The following is a 22,267-nucleotide window of genomic DNA, read 5'->3' on the forward strand; positions in this document are numbered from 1 at the left end:
TTCCAAATCAGAGAAACAACTTTAGGGGAAAAACGGCAACTGTTAAGCCTTCTTGGAAATCAGATTTAAAGAGCTACATATGGATGTCGCCTGAGGTTCGAATTCCAATAGATCGACCCGAAGACAAAATAGTCCTGGATTTCGCCAATAGGTATAATTTGAATCTTAAAGTGATTAGCGAAAATAGCAAAAGCTCTTTAAAAATTCCTGACTTTCAACTTAGTTTGCTGTTTGGAAAAAACAGTTATATAAAATATATTAATCCCTATGATATATCAGGCGTAATAGTTGTCGTTCCCTGTGGAAGAGATTTGCGAATTGAGGAAGTGTTCAGGCATTTGGACGTACAGTCTTGGCTTCTGCGAATTTTTCTGGTATATGGAATCTTTGTGCTGGCGGAGACCTTCATACTCGTGGTGACCCATAGGATTTCCGGCAAAGCCTACCGATTGACCAGTCTAAATCCTGTGCTGAATCTCCGCGCCTTTCGGGCACTTTTAGGCATGTCATTTCCCATTAGCCGGAGATCAAGCCTCTCTCTCCGACAACTTTTCCTGGTGATATCTGTTTTCGGCTTTGTCTTTAGCAACTTCTTCAACTGCAAGTTAAGTTCCCTGCTTACAAAACATTCCCATCATTCTCAGGTCAAAACCTTCCATGACTTACAATCAAGTGGATTGACTGTGCTTGTGGACCCGATAATCCGTTCTCTCATCGAAGGTACACTTGGACCTGATTTTTTTACTCAAAATATAACCAGGGTCAAATATACGACACAGAAAGAAAAAATTAAAGTTATGCTTTCCCTTGACAGCACTTACGCACACGTTATGCTATTTGAAAATTGGCACGCTTTGAGGAACTATCAAAAATTCTATGATAAAAAGGTTTTTTGTACCTCGAAGGACCTGACCATCATCCAAAGTATTCCCAGGACATATACCGAGCAAAATAACTCCATATATTACTGGCCTTTATTCTTGTTTTCATTAAATCTAGAAGAGGCGGGCATCACTAGGCATTGGGCTCAGCGAGCTCCCTTTAACATAAGATCTGCTCTAAATGTACGTACTGTGAATAACACCGAGCAAAGGATAGAAGCCTTATCCTTTAGCCACTTGATTTGGTTGTGGTCTATTCTTGGATGTGGCCATGGCCTCGCCATTTTCGTCTTTATCGTGGAAATTTGTATTGGAGGTCATCATCGCAGGAACAGGATCTTAAGATCGAGGAATCACATTTTTGTAGCTTAAATATAAATCAAATTGACTTTATCTGCACTGTAACGATCAAATTCACATTTATAATAGATACTAAATTTATGAACGTGCACTATTTTGTTAAGTAAAATGTCTGTAATTGAATTTTTTTTTGTTAAGGTCAATTATATCCTGTCAAAGAACTATTAACAACTCTTTAATTTAATCAGAGAAATCGGATCAATAAATTAAGGTCATTTAGATGATGAAGACTTTTAATCGCTGAGAAATACATGCTAGCCTTTAAAGCAGTTTAACTAATTTAATGAGTGCCCTTTAATCTTTAGTCTTTAATCTATTGACTGTCAGTTGTCATCCTGCCACTAAGGCACTCCACTAAGGACATCTTTCGCAAGTTGCAATTTAAAAGAGTGGCCCATCCAGTCTATTCTCTGCATTGCTTATAAGAGGTTTGGCAACATGGACTTAGCATCAAAGCTAGCAATTATTACATTGCTAATGACTTACATTAATCGAAGTACCAATAAAAACCTGTACTTCGGATTTCTTAACAAACTGGTTCAAAAGATTGATGATCAAGTGCCAGTCGAAACAATGTTAATATTACAACATCATCGAGCTAGGGACTGCGCTCTTCAAAACTGGAACCCACATAATATACCCACTCTGCGTTTTAACGAACTGGATGTTGTACTAGTCAGGAAACATTTTAACCATGTAGCTTTGGGTCTTGTCTGCATTTGCAACGATTCCGATACGAGTCTTCTTAAAGATCTGGCCAAAAACTTTAACAGAATGCGAAAAGTGCGGATAATCCTGTGGTTTCAAGCTAACCTCACAGTGGAAATGCTTAATGGGATTGCAAATCAAGTGGAGGAACTTCAGTTTTATCAAATGCTCATCTTAGAGGTTAGGAACGAACCGATGGAGACAGTAGCTATACGACGTCTTGATCCCTTTCCCACTGCACACTTTAATCGACTCGATATATTCGAACTCAAAGGACCCATTTTTTATCCGCCCGATATGAACTTTAAAGGAAGGACCGTTAATGTGCTGCCTAATTGGGGCGCAGCCAATAAAATCAATGCCACATTGTCCTCTAAGAGATATATCCCTATAGTTCGAATTAAAGATTATGCAGTACTCGATTTTATTTCAAGGTACAATTTGAGTCTTAGAGTTTTGGATAACTTGACTGGTGGGACACCATCTGTAGTTCCCGACATTCAACTGAACACTCGGATTCACAACAATCTGGATAAGTTGAATCCCTTTGACATGTCGTCGCTGTTGGTTGCCGTACCTTGTGGACAACAATGGAGAATTGAAGAAGTCTTCAAGCATCTGGATGTACACTCGTGGTTGCTATATATTTTTTTCGTATATGGAATCTTTGTGCTGGCGGAAACATTTATAATTGTGGTAACCTATAGGATATCCGGCAAAGCATACCGATTGAGCTCTCTATATCCTCTGTTGAATCCCCGTGCCTTTCGTGCCATCTTAGGCATGTCCTTTCCCATAAGCCGCAGATCAAGTCTTTCGCTCCGCCAACTCTTTCTGGCCATTAGCGTTTTCGGATTGATCTTCAGCAATTTCTTCAGCTGCAAGCTGAGTGCCCTCCATATATGGCAATCGAGACATCCAAGCGTTAAGAATTTCGAGGACTTACGTGCCAGCGGATTGAACGTGATTGTGGGTCCGACCTTTAAGCCCTTCCTTGATAGTGAAACTGGATCTGAATTCCTTAAGGACAACTTGACGAATGTGAAATATGTGAACCAAAAGGAACGTTTACAAATGATACTAGCTCCCAACGGCAGCAATGCTTACTTTATGTTCACCGAGAACTGGCAAGTTATGGATAAGTATCAGAAAATATATGGCCAAAATTTGTTATGCACCTCCGAGGATCTAACTATCATCCGAGGTCTGGCCATGACTTATATTGTCACGAATAACTCTAGATTGGAAGGGGATCTACTCAGGTTCATGATGCGGATTGAAGAGAATGGCATTATGAGGCACTGGATAAATTTAGGGCCCTATACCATAAAAAAATTATTCAGCAACGACACGATTCTGCGAAACTACGACCAACCAACCAAGAGTCCTTTATCCCTCAGTTACTTTAAATGGCTGTGGCTGGTTCTTGGATGTGGCCATTCACTTGCAATTATAGTTTTCTTATTGGAAATTGTTATGGGGAATCGAAACAAAAAGTCCAGTTCAGATAAGGTAATGGAGTACTTATTTTAAAAAATGATACAATTGTTATATTTTAAATATCATGAAATATGAACTATTGTCTAACTTAATCAAGAAAAAACTATCTTGAGCTAATAAAAGTATAAGCTACTGTCCTTTCTCTTTAATTTATTAAAATTATAAACTTTGAGGGCTTTTGGGCACATAAAAAAAGAAGTGCAGAATACCAAATATTATTACAATATAAAAATGAAAATAAATGCTAAAACCATTTAATAGGAAAGCCTTTTAAGGTAATGAAGTTCGTCTTAGTTTATCTACGTGCACGTCATTTAGAAATGACAGCTGCCATTTAATAAACGCCGGCAATTAGAAAATACAAATAAGAAGTGCATTAGAGTAAATTTTAATTTAGTTTGGCTTGAACTTCTCGGCATAAGATACATAATGAGCTTAAAATTAAATAAAATATTGCTGGTACTCTTATTAATCCAAGTACCTACTGAAGGAATTGGAAATAAACATGAGGCATTTTTAAACAAGCTCCTTAAAATTGTTCATCATGAACGTTTAGTTGAAACATTGTTCATATTACATCATACTGAAGAGCCTAATTGCTCTCTTCACGACTGGAATCCTGAGGGTGTTCCAACTCTGCGTTCGAATGAATCGACTGAAGTCAACTTGGAAAAATCTTTTAACCACAATGCATTGGCTGTAGTGTGCGTAACGGAAAATTCTTATAAAGTACTTCTGAAAGCTCTGGCTAGAGCATTTGAGTGCATGAGACAGGAGCGAATAATTTTATTGATTCATCGGAGACCGAATCCAGATGTAATGCAAGACATTTCTCATCAAGCCAATGGTCTACAATTTGTTCATTTGATAGTGCTAACTACCGAAGAACAATCCTTCACTGATTTGATGGCACCCGGGTTTCGTTTGCAACCCTTTACCGAACCGCACTTCAAGAAGGTGCGCAATCTATTTGCCTCAAAAGATATTTTTCCCCATCCAGCAAACTTTCAGGGAAGACTGGCAAATACTATTCCAAACGAGATGCTTACCACATATGGTCCAGGCTCACGAATTATCTTAGAATTTGCTCAAAAGTACAATATAACATTACGATTGCAAGGGACACTCATTCAGGATACGACTGGAATTACTGAGGATACCTATGACCTTAACATGAACTTGCGCCCGTTCGATAGGAACAACTTTTCGGATCACATAATCGTGGTGACAACCGTGTCTACAAACTGCCTGATAGTTGTGGTGCCATGTGGATTGGAGCTGAGCGGCATGGACATCTTCAAGGAGCTCGGATTGGGAACTCTGACCTGGTCAGCCTTAATATTCTTCATTATCTTCACTGCGGTAGAGTCGGTTTTCATATACATATCAAATCGTATAAATGGAACAAATTTGAGCATGAGGTTTACAAGCCCTCTAGTAAGTCTTCGAGCTTTTAGGGCTCTTATGGGCCACTCCTTTCCCATCTCAAATCGATCTAGCCTTTCAGTCAAACATTTGCTCTGTTTGATGAGCTTATTTGGGACACTCTTTGGCTGTTTTTTTGCCTGCAAGCTAAGCTCCTTTCTGACCAAGAAGCCCTATTACCCTCAAGTTGAGACCTTTCAGGAGTTGCGAGAAAGCGGTCTGACCGTCTTGGTGGATGAATTCACCAGGGAGTATATAGAGCGGGAAATAGATGGTGACTTTTTCAGACACGAAGTCCCCAATGTGGGGACTATGTCAACTCTGAAATTAATCAATCTCCTCCAATCAGTAAAAATTAGAGCTGGCTTTCTAGTGCATTCAATGCCTTGGGGCGCTTTTAAAAAAGCCACGGATGTGTTGAATCAAAAAGTTTATTGTGAGGGCAAGAACTTGACGATCGTTGAAAATGTGCCGCTGATGCTCGCCCTTCGAAGGAACTCAATCTATACCCACCAAATGCGCAATTTCATTTTAAATATGGCTGTTTCAGGTCTGGACACACATTGGTTTGAAAAATATGGTCAGCGAGTTAAAGAAGATATTAAGTCATCTTTACGCGGCTTGAAAGTGGATCAATCCCATGTTCCACTATCACTTGATCATTTCAAATGGCTGTGGGCTCTTCTAGGCATTGCCTACATCATATCATTTATAGTTTTTATCATAGAAATCCTTTGGGAAAAGACTCACAAACGTATAAGAAGAAACAATCATAATATATGCTAACAAGGTACAAGAATAATTAAATATCAAATCGCTTCTTTTCGATAAAATATATATTGATATATATATTATTGCAAACTAATTATTGCTTTATAAGTAAAATAGCAATTATGTTACCAATACAAAAACATATTCAATAAATTCCACTTTTTAAAAGGAAAAGGTCAAAATTTTCATTAATGTGGAGAAATCTACCATCCATTCCACATCAGGTAGTAATCAAGATAGTAATAACCTAATGGGCTCTGTTGAAGGTGTTGCATATGGATACATAATCGAGGGACAGCTGCCAATCCTTAAGTTACAGTGCCGAGCAGAAAAGTTTCCGTAAGAAATACAGAACTCTCCAGTTATTCTTTTTCACTACTCGAAATCGGTAGTTAAACATGGATAAATCCACCATTTTAATAATTGTCATCCTAACTGGAGTCAAGACTGAGAGTTCCCACGTGGAATTTCTCAGCAAACTCATTGAAGACATAAGACGAGATATCCCAATCAGTACAATGCTGATACTAAATCATCAGCAGTCTAAAGACTGCGTCGTTCAGGATTGGAACAACAGAGAAATTCCAACACTACGTTTTAATCACCTGGCTAAAGTCGAGATCAGAAGGCACTTCAATGCGCTGGGACTTTGCCTTGTTTGCATCGACAGGGATTCCGACATCAGTCTTCTCGAGAATGTGGCTGACAGCTTTGAAGGAATGCGACAGGAGCGAATAATATTATGGGTCCATCATAAAGTTACTCAAGAACTTCTTAATGAGATCTTGAGTCTAGTTGATGCGAAGCAGTTCTTAAAAATGCTTGTTATAGAAGTGCGTTATGGAAAGAAGGAGACACCAATTGTTCAGCGCCTAGAAGCATTTCCAACCCCTCATTTTGTTCGAATCGAAAATGTCACATCAGCTTTTTTTATATATAACATTAACTTTATGGGCAGAAAAGCCTACGTGCTGCCTGATTCAGACACCTCTGTCAAACATAACGCTTGGACTAATGCTACTCTTGCAATACCCCTAAGTCGAATCGAAGACAGCGAGATCATTGTGTTTGCCAAGAAGTACAATTTGAGTCTCGTTGTCATGGGATCCTCAAAACATTATCGCGGTGACCCTAATGCAATCCCGGACATCTACTTACGTTCGGAGCTTACGACCAACGGTACAGATATCAAAAATTTGAATCCATATGACATTTCCTCATTAATTGTGGTGGTACCATGCAGCAGAAAGAAGAGCGTAGGGGATGTCCTTAGGCAATTGAAGGTCCAACGTTTGGTTCTATACCTTCTACCCGTCTATGTCACCTTTGTGGTTGTGGAAACTATTATAATGATGGTGACCCATCGTCTACATGGCCATTCGAACCGATTGACCTCCTTAAATCCGCTTCTAAATCTTCGTGCCTTCAGGGCAATTTTGGGTCTGCCATTTCCCATTAGCCGACGATCCAGCCTTTCACTTAGACAACTCTTTTTGGCCATTAGCGTTTTTGGACTGGTCTTTAGCAGCCTTTTTAGCTGCAAGTTAAGCGCTTTGCTAACAATGCAAAGCCACCATCCGCAAGTAGAGAATTTCGATGAATTACGTAACAGTGATTTGTCCGTAATTGTGAGACTTGCAATTCGCTCTTATATTGAAAAAAAATTCGGCAATAACTTCTTTGAGCAAGAAATACCCAGAGCCATATTCACAAACAATGTTGAATTCCATCAACAATTGTTCTCGTTAAATGACACCTATGCTTATATTATGCCGCTGGAAAAATGGAATTTGCTGGATAATTATCAAAAAACCATTAGACGACGGGCTCTCTGTGATTCAAAAGATTTGACTATTATGTCGGGCATACCCAGAATGTTTGTCCTGGGAAACAACTCAATATACGACTGGCCACTTTCAAGATTTTTAAGGAGGATTCGGGAAAATGGCATCGTGAAACATTGGATAAATAAATCGACCTACTATTTAAGGCAATCGCTCAATATAACACAATATCCAAGTCACAGGCAACGGAAAGTTCCAATAGGCCTTGGAGATCTTATGTGGTTGTGGTTTGTTCTGGGATTTGGCTATGGTATGGCCACATTTGCTTTTATCATGGAGCTATTTTTAAGTCGCCAATATCGCTAAAATAAAATGGATCTATATTCTAGTCAAGCACTATAATACCTGAAAGTACCTTTTTTTAATAAGAGACAATTTTAAAGTAAGCATAATAACTGAAAATATACTATTATTTTATATAGGGTATCTTGTTAAAATTATAAACAATTCAGTTGTAATGCACAAGCTTTTAAATTAATAAAATATTTTAAAATGCGTTTAAAGAAATGCAATACTTTCCGTATTTTTACTTTTTACTTTCCTGGCGGGAAAACTTACCATCTGATGTTATTTACTTAATAGGATTGGGAAAGTCATTTAATTTGATCTAGTCAGATTACTTGAAATGTCTTACTAATGCTTGAAAAGATATTATTATTTAAGTGTGGGACTGTAAGACTTTTAAATGTAATTATTTCACTACCCTGAAAATTGGCTATGTAAAGACAATAACAAATAATACACATTTTTTTTGGTAGCTAGACCTCAAAAAAACAAACATTTATTATTGTATTTATTACAAAATCTTTTATTTCATTATGTGTATTTTAAATTGCCAAGTCATGACTATCATCCTCCTCCGTTTCTTCAAAAACCTGCTCAAGAGCCCCTTAAACAATGAGTTATTCTGCGAGAGGTGCATTCTTGGCCAATTATCGATAATAATTCTTGGCCAATCCCTTTGAGGTGCAGTAACCTTTTTCTACCCTGGATTGCTGAAATCTGTCAAACACATCCAACCTATCGCCAATTATTACTAAGGCATAGCTGTAGGTCAATAGACACATTGTTTTAAGTCTTTCGATCTCCGGATCAAGTTCACTCTCGATGAATAGGTGAATCCACAGGCCTTAGGTCATTATAAAAGTGGCATCCAATTTTGGATCCACCTCACTATCATTGAGCTGCACTTACGCCAGTTACGTGCTCGTGTTGGCTCCAAAAATCACGCATTAGCTGCCACTTTGCACTTAAAGTCATAAATTTATTTAAATATATGGGGCGCCTAGAGCCGTATATATAAACGCTCGAGCCGCACACGTTCGTTTGCCAGTTGCTGTTGTAAGGCAAAATTTATATTAACTTCATTTGGCCGGGCGGTGGTGCGCCCGATGCTCCAGCAGCTCCTGCTCCATGCAGTGGTTGCATAACTCATACGCACCGTGGACCGTGCCGTGAACCAGTCAGTCAGCCAGTCGCGATGCGTGAAAAACTGGCGGAGGCAATGGCGGTGGCAGTGGCACTCCAACCAGCCATATCACCGACACAAAGCGAAGAAAGGGCCTCGAAAAATGGCAGCCAAGAGAATTTTAAATTACGCTTTTGAGTGTCGAGACTGAAACTGAGGCCGAAATGCAGCTGCAACTGCAACGGCTGCAACTGCTGCAACTGCTGCAACTGCTGCAACTGCTGCATCTGCTGCATGCATTTAATTGCAAATGAAGCAAAGCGCTGACAATGCCAATTGCCAGCTCCAACTTCAGCCTTTCCCTATTTTCCCCAGCCCAGCCCGGGGAAAAAGCCACCACATGCAATGGCAAACTGCAAATGACGTTTAATCAAAGTTGTTGAAATTGATAGCATTGTTTGTAGTGCACGCGCGCCAAATGGCAAAATGCATTTTAAATTGCGCTAAATGTGTTAATTAAAGTTACCCCTCCTACAAGTTCCACCAGACACAAGTTTGCTTTTGCAGCTCATTGGTCGTGATTATTGTGGGGCCAAGAACGAAGTCCCACTAAATAACTAAGCAGATACAAGTATGGTGGCTAGGTAAAAATCTACCAGATTTGAATTAGAAAAGCAGGAGAGCAGGAAAACAGAGTGAGCTGGGAAAATAGCAACTTAGTTGCTGGGGCAGGCAATAAAATAAAGTCTTAGCCAAGCAAAGTCTGGGGGCACTTTTAATTTGTTGTGCAACAAATTAGCATTTATTTTCATTACCATTCCAACCGGCTGTGTGTCTGCCCGCCTCGCCTTTTTCCATTCATTTTTTGTCAGCTCTTATGCGCGTTGTTTGCTTTTAATTATAAATACATGTAAGCTTAGCATTTTTAACCCATTGTTTGTGGGAGTTTTTAGTTATAAATGTAGATACCATAAAATGAATTATTATCTATTGTTTGCTCTTAAGATTATTAAATATATATTTTTTAATATGATTAAAAATAACCTTCAGTACATTTTTACAGCATTTTAAAGTAAAGTATTTTATTTATTTTCAATTTCCTTAAAAAGTTTTTATTATTTTTTGATGTTTCTGACAATACGATAACCAACTAACTAACAACCGACTATGTTTTCTAAAAATAAAATATGTAAATGTTTACATTGTTACCCAACCTTATGGAATATTACTCATAGCCATTTCAATCCGAGATTTAGGTCTTATTTAATATTTAAGTTGATAGTAATTATAATACCAAATTTCAATTATATTTAAATTAAAACAGAACAATATAGTTAATAAGCAACTTTAAATATCTACAAGCTATAAAGCGCTCTAAGCCATAAATTTGAATAATATTAAATTAAAAATACCAAAAAAAATAATATGTAACACGCTTAAAATATCCAGAGAACATAAAGCGCATCAAGCCATAAACGCTGGTTATGGTGCGCTGAAAAATCCATTGAAACCATCCTGCCCATCTACATTTTTCCACCCCATTTTTGTGCAATGGGTTAATGCAGCAAATCCCCACCAGGCAACATAGAAATGTGCGCGGTATTCTTGCATTCAATTAATGCGTGTGCGAGTATAGAAAGCATCGCCGCGTCGCCGCTGCTGACCATCCTCATCCTCATCCTCATCGCCATCCCAGTACCCATCCCGATCCCCATTCGGAACCCCATCCCGATAGCCATAACCATGACCATCGTCATCATCACCTTGCCGGCGCTGGGCATTATCCAAGTAAGAGCTCACGCCCGACTGAGCGCCCAACGAAGCTGAAGACCACGGTGCGGATGAGTAACGCTGCCTGCCATAAGACCAAGGATGCCGACGGGAATTTGTGCCGGCATACGGGTTGTAGTGGTGCTGATAGTAATCGGACCCCACCGACTCCGATTCAAAGTCGGGCCGGGACGAGTGGTCGATGTGTGTGCGATTAGGATAGAAATCGGAGGTGGTCGAATAGGTCTGAGAAGGAGGTCTGCGCTGCCCGTAATTATAATCATCATCCACGATGTGGGGACGATAATCATGGGGTTTTTGCTGAGGGTTCGACTGGTGGTCCTGCTGATGGGGTTTATTAGCCACCACTGATATGCCACCGCTGTAGGGCGATTGCAGCACCACCGTGGGCAAAACAATTGAGGGCGGTACACTGGGCTCGACGGCCGGAACTAAAGCAGCCTGATTCGGATTCTGATTCTGATTTTGATTCGGATTCAGATTCAGATTCCAAGATGATGATGCAGCCGCCGATTCGGTGGCCGTGGTGGAGGTCTGTTCGCGTGAGTTCATCTCGGCTAATTTGTTGAAACGGTTGCGAGTCGCGCTGGCGGTGAGCACCATCACGGTGGGATTCATGTCCGCCATGTGATCCTTCAGGCAGCTCTGCAGCAGGTTCACAAAGAAGAAGAACGAGAGCAGCGTTAGTGCGTTCATCACCGAGCCGGCGCTTTTCTTCGATTTCTTTGAGGATTTGGTGGGTGGGGGCGGTGGTGGCGCCTCCTGTGGGTGGTGCGGTGGGTATGCGGGCCCACTGCCGGCACTGCTGGGATGGTAGGAGGAGAAGCTGCCCGAGGGTGGGTCGTGTGGCAGCTCATACTCCAGCGACGGCTCGATGCTGCTGCGAATTCAAACTTGCATTAGGGTTAGCTGTTTGGACTGGGATTGGGGTTCCGGTTTGACTTTGGCTGCCACTACACAGAAAGAAAATTCACACAAGCTAGACAATTTTCACATCTGTATCAAAATTATACAAATCCTTATAAGAAATATATATTTTAATATTGATATACTTAGTAAAATGCTGCTAAATTTAAGTATTATATATATTAAATCCTTTAAACAAAAAGCCAGGGATGAGAGAACCTTTTGAAATACTCGTAAACATTTAAAACTGTAGCCAAATGACACTATCCCCTCAGTTATAAAGATTTTAATTTTAATATTTGTAAAGTATTATTGATAAGATGTATTAACTGTTCAATTAGCAACATAAAAAATTAGTCTATTTCTATTTTTGTAACCCTTAAAAAATTAAAAGCATAAGAAAATTCGTAATTGTTAAATTTGTTTTCCAAAAAATCAACTTTAATTCGCATTTTATCAAAAATGTCGAACTGTTTTTTGATATCCTTGATTCGCTATAAAGACTTTTAAAAATTACTTAAACATTTATTAAGGCAAGGAAAATGTTCTATAGGTGTTTATCAGATAATATCACCTAGTTGTTGTCTCTAAAATGTTCGTTATTATTATATCAATTAAAATTAAAGTTGCCTTGATTTTCTCTCTGTGTAGGGGTGGCTCTTTGCTTACCCGTAGCCGGAGTGTCCGCTGCCAGCCGCCGTGGCCGCATAAGCACCGTTGTGGCTGCTGGCGGCCGCCTGGAGCGGGGGTCGTCCCAGTTGCCCCGGATGCCCCTGGAATCCATGGTGTCCTTGGTGGTAATGGCCCGGGAAGTAGTTGCTCGGGTAGTAGTGGTTGGGATAGTAATGCATGCGCTGCGTTTGCCTGCAGGAGAAGATGGTATGGGGATTGAGTGGCCGAGACGAGACGAGACGGAGACGGAGGTGCCGCTCCTGTTTGTGTCCCACATTAGCCCGTCTAAGTGCCTGAGGTATCAGTCCGCGCCCGCTGCGGTTCCCTTTAGGCTTGGGGTCGCCGTCGATGGAAGTGGCCAGCGACACTTCACCATTAAGTCTTTAAGTCAAAGGCTACACTTAATCCTGTTGCTTTTGATTAAGCAACTAGGCTATAAGGTTATACTTATGAGGACCGATTCAAAGCGTTTAAATCGATTGATAATTTATTTATTTCTTCCAAGCATTTAAAATGAACATGTACCTTGAAAATTTACTTTGAAAATGTTCTTTATGAATTTTATTGTTGGTGTTACAAAGAGTTTCCACTTCCTAAACACTTAAATTCAAATTCAAACTGAATTTATAAGTTACAAAGGGTTTTCACTAACTTAACACCTAAATTCAAATTCTTTTAATTTTTCGGTTTTAGTTTGAAAGGAAAGTAACTGATCTATAGAGGTATGCTGCAATATTTTACATAACAACTAAGTAAACTACACGTAAACACTTTCCTTTCCGCCTTGTGTTTCAAATGAAAATTCTGTAAGTATAAACTGTGTTACTTATTAATTTCTAGGAATTAAATTTGACTTCGAGCTATAAGACACATTTATAGTCATACTGAATGCCTTTGGCCGTGGCTTACGCATAATTATTTCCCGGAATGGCTGACAGCAGCGGATGCTCCAAATTCAGCTGATTTGTCATTTGGCCTTTGGACATTTTGGCCGTCTTTGAGTGCACGATTCACAATAATTGCTAATTGATTTGTGCCAAAACGCGCATATGTTTATCACTTCACAGCACAGTGTTTCATTGTGGCTGGTGTTTAACCTGCCATAAACCGATGGCAACTCGACTGCAGAAGCCGCAGGAGGCGCCAGGACGACCAGAACTGCCAGGACGAAGAGCAGGAGCAGCCGGAGATGGAGATGGAGATGGAGATGGAGCGCCCAACCAACCGCAAGTGACAATGTCGTTTAGGCAACTGGGCAAAGCCTTTGCCAGACACTTGGCTGGCAGGCGGCTATTAACGCAGGTGAACTTGTGGGGAGGAGTGGAGGTGCAAATAAGGGGGCCTGTCATTGTCAGCTGCTAAGTGAGTTTGGCTACAACTAGCAACTGGCAACTGCAACGGCCTCAACGCTACTACTACTCGATGGCATTGGTGGTGACTGGGTAAGCAGTTGTACTGTAAGACACTCGTGAGTACCTGCCTTCGAGTACTTTTACTTTCCCTGGGTACTATAGGAACAATTCAAGAAAATGGTAAACTTCACTTTTATTTAATAATCTAAATACCATTGACTTACCCCTATTGAAAACTGTGAAAATTATAAGGTAGGCAAATATAATAGGTGCAAACCAAAAATCGAAGAGTTTTCCAAATGTATATTACAATATAAAAAATAAAAAAATCTATGTCTTTACAATCCCATTACATTATACATTTTCATGAATATTTGAAATTAATATGGTTTTATAAGACAACTTTTATTGGTTTAAATAAGAAAATCTCAATTTGGAATAATTCCACTAAACGCTGGGACTTAAAATATATCATTGCATACTTTCAAGCACCTTTATAGTTGTTTTCAAATCTTCGAAAATTTCTGTTTCGCACTTCTATTCATTCTTTTTTTTTGCATTTTCATACAACATTTATTTGAAATGCACAAAACTATTATATTTTAAGGAATGATTTTTAAGCAGAAAGTATAAAATGATCAACGTATAAGTCTTAAACCTAAAAAATATAGAAAAATGTAAAAAATCTTTTACCAAAAAACCTTTAAGTATTTAACATTGACTTACTGTTGTACCTTGTAATAATAATCGTACCATTCCCATCACTGCTCATAACGCGTACCCAACTGCCAGCTGACAATTGCCGGCAAAGTGTTTTGCGGCCACATCGGCCAACTGACACACACCTGAATTGGAGCGTTGCGTTGCATGCATGCGCTGCACATTTCGGCCAGGCCAGACAATTAGTGCACGACAAAAGGCCGGGCACACTCCTTGGCATCTTCGCCAACCCGCCCCCGATTCCTGTCAGTGTTAATGACGCTGCAGTCGCTTGTTTATTGCATTAAAAGCTCTTTGGATGCAGCGTTATGCATCAGAAATTGTCATAATTGTGCCATGTCTGGCCCTGACTTTGCCACTGTCTGCGCGGCCAAATGGAGCTCGGTTCTTGTGGTCCCTTGTGCGGTTAGTCGAACCAGGCTTTTGGTCGGTTTGGTTGATTCCACTCCCTGCCCTGCCCTGACATCCATGTCCCCCCGGGCCTCACTCCTTGGGCTTAAAGATTTATGACTGGGGCTAATAGTTTTCATTGCCAGAAAATATATCTATTATATTGAATAGCTTTTTATATTGGGTATATTAGTGGTTTTAAGGCAATGAAGTAATAGCTTTAAAACTTAAGAACAGCTGGCATATCGAAAATACCTACTTAAAATATGTTACCATTTTCCAAATCAATAAGAAATATTTTTGGAATATAATTATGAGTGTTCTTTTGCATCATTTCACCTCATGAACTTGATATTTTTCCCAAATTGTAAAAAAATATGATGGTAAAGCAATATTAGTAAACACTTTTGGACTCCCTAGACCATTTTCATTATTTTCTTAATACCAAAACAATCTATAAATATCTTTATAAAGGATATAAAAAGAAGTATAAAAATGTTCCATCATTTACCGCAGGACCTCAAAAGTCCCCGGCTGTTGTCTTAAGTAAAACCGGAAACATTAGACTGCAATAACAAATATTTAACATTTCCGCAGTGCCAGCAACAACGCGAAAGCCAGAAAAACAACATCAGCCAGAATCGCAGGATCAAAAGCGTATAATAAATTGCACTGCAACTTTTCCACACATTTCCAGCTTTGTAACGCTTTGATTTGTCGCGCTCCCCCAACCCAATTCGCTCCAGGAAATGTAAAGGGAAAAAAAAACTATGGAAAAGAAACCAAAGGACTTTTGCTGATGCTTCCAAAAAAATATAGGAAGCATATCAAAAAGTCAAATGCCTTGAGGGGTTGAAAATTTGAGAACATAAATGGGGGGCTGTATTTTTTGTGGATAGGGTATTTATACTTAGCTTTTGTTGCTGGCGCCATTGTCAACATATTTCACGACCTCTGCGGAACGAGACAGAGAGTCAATAACAAGTTGTCGTGGACATATTGTAGTTCTCTAGTAGGCGAATTGCCACCAACATTCTTATAAGATTTTATGGCCACCGAAATTGGTCAGTGTGCGCCCAGCAAAATTTAATGACTGGAAAATGAGGCATTTAAGCCAAGTGCCAACGAAAGTTTTTCCCTTCGAGTTGTTGAACGTGCCAGATATTTATGGGTCTGCATCTGTATCTCCAGCTCGTTCTGTTTCTGTGTCTGTCTGCGATGTCTGTTCCCGTAGCTGTTTCTGTATCTGTATCTGTACCGTAGTGAAGTATGTATTCGAAGGACAATCGAGGAGGCTGGGAAAATGGTGAGGTGGGGGACAAAGGCAGAGGCATACATTAATTGCCGTGATTAACACGTAGGAGCATTAAATTATACACAAGAGCTGGAGGTAAATCATAGTCGATTCTGGCAATGCCCTTTCTGAATTTTTTTAAAGATAATATATATTTATATACATGATATATATATCATATTGGTTAATTTGGCTCTAAAGAATTCGCGTTTGGTTTTAATCAAATTGTAAATAGTTCCTTGAGCACATTAAAAACACTAGTGAGCTGTGTATGTTAGAATTGTCTTTAGCATTTTAACACTATTTTATTTGACACACAAATCAATCTTTTTTTATACACTGTCAAAAAATTGTTCATGATTTTATCGTGCGTGCCTAGAGTTATATGTTCAAAGAATAAAGTTTTGCGTCATAAACAATTTTATGTATTTTCTTGGACATATTTATTTTTTAAATTAAAAAGTGATAAAGGTAATTAAGAAAATGTATATACCATTCAGCAAACAGTATTTAGTTCATATAAAAGTATGGCTAAGTTATACCGGCAGTTTCAGTCCATTAACATGAAAAAGAAATGTGAGTGCTCGGCATTCTTGGCTCAGAAATCAGGGTACTTCCAGTAAGGACATCAAAAGAAGGCCTAGACATCAATTATCGCAAATGCGGCCAGTGCATGTGCTCCATTCCACCCAAAATGTGTCTGGGCAAGTGCATAAATCATTTGGCTACATTAGCTCTTTGAAAACCCTAAGCAGGCAGTGCTAAATAAACTTTTTCGGCGGACTGGGAAAGAAAAATAAAAACTCGTTAGGCGGGAGCCAAGACGAAGACGCCGAGGAGTACGTGCCTGGACTTTGACTTGGACTAGGACATGGAGCGGGACTATCGGAAGGACTACCACTACAAGGACCAGAAGGACTGGCAGAGCACAGTGTCAAGTGTAAAGAAGAACTACACCCAAAAAAAAATGATCATAGAAACTAAACTATTTGTACATTGAAACTAAACTATTGAGTATCAAAAATATCTTGATAAGATGCGTATTAACCTTATGACACCCAAAGTATTAAACTGAAACTTTCGAAGTTATCAAAGTTAAACTAACGAGTATACAATTTATACTCACTCAGTGTACTGAAATTTATGCTGATAGTTTACTTTTTATACTATTTAGTATAAAAGCTATATTATGTAGTCTCCGTTTTATACTATTTCGTATACATTTTATACTAATCTAGAGGGCCGTAGTATACTTTTTAAGCTATTTATCGAAATCGTTAGTATACATTTGATACTATTTCGTATAAAACTTATACGATTTCCCCGTTGCCTGTAGTATAAAATTTATACTATTTTGTTTTTCGTGGTATCCCAAACCCAATAAAATCAAGTTGTATGTTGTTTTTCTTTTATTACTATTTCACATATTATTTTGTTATTATTTCATAAATTTTCATATTTTGCGCAACACACATAACATGTTTTAGCTCCTTTTTTTATATTCCTTTACCTAACACGTATATACAGACTAAAACAAGTACAAGCAACAAGAGTAGGGGCCGTGATTGCGCGGTATCACCGCAAGGTATTGCTTAGCGCAATGGTAGCCACCTAGGCTGTAGCTTCTCTCCTCTCCTTCTCGATGCGACGCAGCGTTCGCAGTACACTCGCTGCGTAGGCTGCCGTCGCTGGCCGAACTCTTGCCCCGGTGGTCTTCATCAGCATTTGGCGATCAGACCCGAAGCGGAGTTGTCCCAGGCTGCCTGCCAGTTATCGACGCTCTGCATCCTGGCACTCCTCTTCACCTCGGTCTTGGTTCTGTGGCTCCCGCACCAGTTCACATAGGGGAACTTGGCCTGCAATGACGAGCGCTGCGTCGTCCGAGATCGTCCGGAAGGCAATAATAATTAACGCGTCAAGCAACGCCAACTCCGGTAGCATTTTCTGTGTTCGTATACTCGCTATTGTCCTGGTTTTACACCAAAATATATGTTCGAATATTCGCTATTGTCCTAGTTTCACACCATTAAAAACTATTTAATGACTAGTTTAAAAATAACACTACAGGTTTACGCTTTATACTCTTTGGTAGAGCACTTACACTACAAAGTATACAGTTGAAACTAATTAGTGTTGAGTTAATACTTACATTTTTATACTAACTTTTGTATACTTTTAACACAACGCTTATTAAGTCTATACTTTTGGTTTTTTTTTTGGGTGTACTAATCAGCAGTTAATTCTTATCTTTAATTAAGTGCACGTTCCACCCCCTTGGCAGGCCAAGGTCCTTGGCGTTTATGGCAGGAGTCCTGGGAGTCTGGCCAAACTTTTTGCTTTTGCTATCCGCCAACACTTTTGTTTGTCCGCTCTCTCTGTCGGCATTGTCCTGGATCCTGAATCCTGAATTCCGGATCCTGGACAAAGGCCAGCCGAGCAGCTTTGTCCTTTGCCCCATCGTCTCTGGTCAATTTAATGAAATAATCTAAGCAAACACTCCTGAAAATTAAGCAGTTTTTTCCGGGCGCCCGCTCTTCCGCTCGCAAATTAAAAATGTAATGCGTTCGCCTTTGTTTTGTTGCCGGCGAATAATTAAATGTGCGAAAGAATTTGCAGCAACATTAACCCGACATCCGGCTGGCCAATTAAAAAGGCCACGCAACAATGGACCCGCCGCTCATGCATGGCTTATTCCTTAACCCCTTGACTTGGCTTAACCCTTTGATTAACCAAGACGCTGGGATCAGATATATCTGGGATAGTCCATAAGTCATTACCCCCATTGAGGAACACGCCCACAGGTAAGGGCCGCTGCTTTCGGCTCTCAAGTTGTTTGACAAACAATACACAACATGGCCAGGGGTTTCGGGCCCAAAAACGAAGAAGAAGGTTTAAGGGCTAAAAACACGGGGGGGGAACGAGAGCCGCACTCAAGCGAGCCCGTCACATTTTTGCGCTTTTACATCACCATTCCAGTGTTTTCCCCTCTCTTAACAAAAAGGGGGCATCATCAGATACATGAAAAACATTTTTTCAGCAGTGAAAAGCTGCACTAAAAATAAAATAAAAGATATTTTATTGAAGTGGCGCTGGGGACGATAGAGTGAAAAAGGGAAGCCTCGGCACCCCTCACACTCATACCTTTCGCTAGCAGATTAATTATGCATCGCTAAAATGCTAAGCCAGGTAGCACCAAAGCACCGTGGCATCAACAGCAGCATCAGCATCGCAGTGGCCCAAAGGCAAATGGCAGTTGGGAGTGGGATTCCTCGGCACGGCATCTGATGGGGCAACTAAGGGGAGTATGTAAAAGCCAAGTACAAGCCACAACAAAATTAAAATCCAAATAAAATCACAAAAAAAAAATGCTTTTTGGGCAAATACGGCAGTGACATGGAAGGACATGCATTGAACACACAGTGATTTATACACTTACCAAATAAATATTAAGTTTGAATTTTGGTTTTTATAAGTATTGTCGATGTAAACTTATTTATCATAGCTAGACTTCTAATTTTTTAAGTGAAATTCGTTTTTTAACATCCAATATTCAGTGATTTTTATACAGTTTCAAATCTGGTTCTTAAAATCATGCTAAATTTGTAACCATTTTAAGATGGCAGAAAAACGGAGATTTAAATGGTGTTTTCACATAACTTACTAAATAAAGCATTTATAAAGGGACTGATTATAATATAGAATTCAATCAATACATTAAAAAATGTAAGACTTGTAGGCAAATACAATTTACTTCTTTATGACATATCTTTCTATACATTTCTAAAATGGAATTTCGGGTAAACCAATTATCCTTTTTTATAGGTAAACCAAAATCAAGCCCGCAAATTGATAAACTAAATATTGGATTATCAAAGGTCACATTCAAATCGCTTGCCATAGAAAAACCTTTAGAATTTCGCGACAGGCAGCTGAAATCAAAAATGCCTGTCACAGACAGATCCAACAAATCATCATGCCTCTTCACACATTGCTGCCGCACACCCACACACTCGCCAAGAACCACCCACACACTCTCGCGAGTCGCCCACAAATTATTCACATAAATAAAAAACGGACAAAAAATTAAAATTAAAATAAAAATTAAAAGCTACAGCTGAAAATCAAGCAGCAAACGTCAAAGCCAAAAGCGCGAAGCTGTCGTCGTGTCACTGCACCCGGGTTTCAGGTGAGGGGCGCCCGGGGACGGGGAATCCCCCACCGCCCACTCACACACACACACTGGCGAATATGAGGTGTTTCGAGTCAAGAGACACACACACACACACTCACTCACCGGCAGGACAGGTGGATGGATTGCGAAGCCAGGGGACGACAACAACAACGACATCGTAGTACCCACTTGAAGCGCTTTTAACAAAAATTCTTTTAATTTCGTACTCTTCTTTTTTTTCGGCAACACCAGCTTGTTGGTGTGGGGAAAAGGGACAGGTAGATTAAGCGAGTGCATAAGAAAAGGATAGGTACTTGAGTTGGGGTGAATATTAAATACCCTGGAGATCTTAACAAAATCCAGAATGTCAATGATAACATTTGGAATCATATATAGTTCGGATTTATAAAGTAAGACTTACGGATTTTGCCTATGGTTAAAATATACAGACCTCTTATAAACACTTATATGGTTAAAATATAAATATAAATATAAATTTCAGTTTATAATAATATGTGTCTATCTATATTTCTATATCATACTGCTAAGTCCAAGGTTATTTTTAAAAAAGGAAATATTAAAGAAAATATAAATTTCTTTTGTAAGAGCGGTATAGACTTATGAAATATTTATTTATTTATTTTTTTATTCTCAGGTTAAAAGGCAATTGAAAATTACCTATAACCTATGTTTTTTTATTTATGCCTAGGCTTTTCACAGAGAAAACAATCCAATAACATTGTTCTTGAATTGAGAACATTGTTCTTGAATTGGGAACATTGTTCTTGAATTGAGAACATTCGTTCTTAAAAACCGTGTAAGTACATTTTGGTATCAAAATAAGAACGAAATGGTGAGAAGAGAAAAGTTAAATTGAGTTTATTTAACAACTTTCTATAAGTATACATTAAGGACTGAACTAATAGTTTATTTGTACATACAATGTACTTAAGTACCGCCAATTCAACTTGATTCGAGCAAATAAAAACATTTTCAACTTAAAAATGTCGTTCTATTTTTAAGAACATTTTCAACTCAGATGAGAACGTCAGAATTTTCTCTGTGTTGAAATATAATTGTATCTTTGGACCTATATAACAAAGGTCAGCACCAACCGTTAATTAAGTATTGTGTTTAACGACAGAAAATAACTATTATCAATAGACTAAGGCTTTTAAAACACTTTTAAAATATAAGCTATATTAAAATATTTAACAGTACTCGAAAATGTATTTGCTTATACAAGCTTGAAGTTAACTTTGATGAAAAGTTAAAACTAATGATATAGATTTACTTACAAAACAAATGTGAGGTTTAAAAAGTATTCCCCGATTTACTCTCTCCAAGGGAATAATTAAGAGAAATCACTGAGCTAGCTGCAGTTTTTCAGGCAGCTCTGATTTTGAATCTGGCCTGGCTTTTGGCCCTCTTGTCGTGTGTGTTTGAGCAACCCTCATGGAAAATGAAATTTTCCTGGAAGACGACGACGGCGAAGAAGAAGAAGAAGCGGCGACAGCGCTGCATTGTTGATGAACAAGCAGCACGCTAACAAGTCGCCTAGCCCCCCCCCTCACTTGTACCCAAAAAAAACGAAAAAAAACCCATTTTACCACCCATCGAAAACCCACTGAGGGCACCTTTCTACACCGGCGTTGGTACGTGGGCGCTTACATTGTTGTTCTGCCCGCTGTTGTTCTTGTTGTACATGCACATGCCACGCCCTCTTATCCAGCCTCTTCGCCCCCCCAAAGACCGCTTAGAGATGGCTGGGAAAATTATGATGCCTTTGCACCGCTCATTTTAATTTCTACATTTTTTTTTGGTCTTCGCAAAATTACAATAAAAAATTCCAGTATGAGCACCTAAAAAAAAAAGAGGAGCAGATTAAACAGTTAGGGAAAAATAGGAAAATTCAAGTGCATTTTTCACTTCACTTTACGGTGCATTCACATTTCCGTTGCATTGCATACAGAACAGGGTGAAAAAAAAGGAAAAACTTAAAAAACAAAACACAGTTTGAGGGCAACCGAAAAACGAGAACGGAGCTGCGGATTTTTGCAATTTGTCCTTTGGG

General features: G+C 39.1%; 2 protein-coding genes across 5 annotated transcripts; one reads left to right on the forward strand and one right to left on the reverse strand.

Moving 5' to 3' along the window:
- The first annotated feature begins 6,043 nt into the window (after window positions 1-6,043).
- On the forward strand, window positions 6,044-7,795 carry LOC119560305. The gene has a single exon (XM_037873678.1). It carries the CDS (start codon window positions 6,044-6,046, stop codon window positions 7,793-7,795), a length of 1,752 nt encoding a protein of 583 aa, XP_037729606.1.
- A 2,482-nt stretch (window positions 7,796-10,277) lies between these two features.
- LOC119560342 lies at window positions 10,278-21,599 on the reverse strand. 4 transcript variants are annotated; one of them, XM_037873737.1, is made up of 3 exons: window positions 21,492-21,599; window positions 12,264-12,458; window positions 10,278-11,565 (listed from the first exon to the last, which is right to left on the reverse strand). In XM_037873737.1, the coding sequence occupies exons 2-3, from the start codon at window positions 12,443-12,445 to the stop codon at window positions 10,509-10,511; spliced, it is 1,239 nt and encodes a 412-aa protein (XP_037729665.1). In that variant the 5' UTR covers window positions 12,446-12,458; window positions 21,492-21,599; the 3' UTR covers window positions 10,278-10,508. The 4 variants fall into 4 exon arrangements, with proteins under 4 accessions (XP_037729665.1, XP_037729663.1, XP_037729662.1 ...); XM_037873735.1 differs by having other exon boundaries at window positions 10,278-11,568; XM_037873734.1 differs by lacking the exon at window positions 21,492-21,599 and adding an exon at window positions 13,176-13,666 and having other exon boundaries at window positions 10,278-11,568.
- Window positions 21,600-22,267: the final 668 nt, after the last annotated feature.

The sequence above is a fragment of the Drosophila subpulchrella genome, unplaced genomic scaffold, assembly GCF_014743375.2.
Source record: "Drosophila subpulchrella strain 33 F10 #4 breed RU33 unplaced genomic scaffold, RU_Dsub_v1.1 Primary Assembly Seq354, whole genome shotgun sequence".
Taxonomy (NCBI): domain Eukaryota; kingdom Metazoa; phylum Arthropoda; class Insecta; order Diptera; family Drosophilidae; genus Drosophila; species Drosophila subpulchrella.

Excerpts from the sequence above, each read along its gene's own strand:
- LOC119560305 (XM_037873678.1), top strand. The coding sequence starts at position 6,044 with ATGGATAAATCCACCATTTTAATAATTGTCATCCTAACTGGAGTCAAG.
- LOC119560342 (XM_037873734.1), bottom strand. The coding sequence starts at position 13,252 with ATGTCCAAAGGCCAAATGACAAATCAGCTGAATTTGGAGCATCCGCTG. Across the intron at positions 12,459-13,175 it reads ATTCCGGGAAATAATTATGC|GCAAACGCAGCGCATGCATT; the intron begins GTAAGCCACGGC and ends CTTCTCCTGCAG. Across the intron at positions 11,569-12,263 it reads AGCGGACACTCCGGCTACGG|CAGCATCGAGCCGTCGCTGG; the intron begins GTAAGCAAAGAG and ends TTGAATTCGCAG.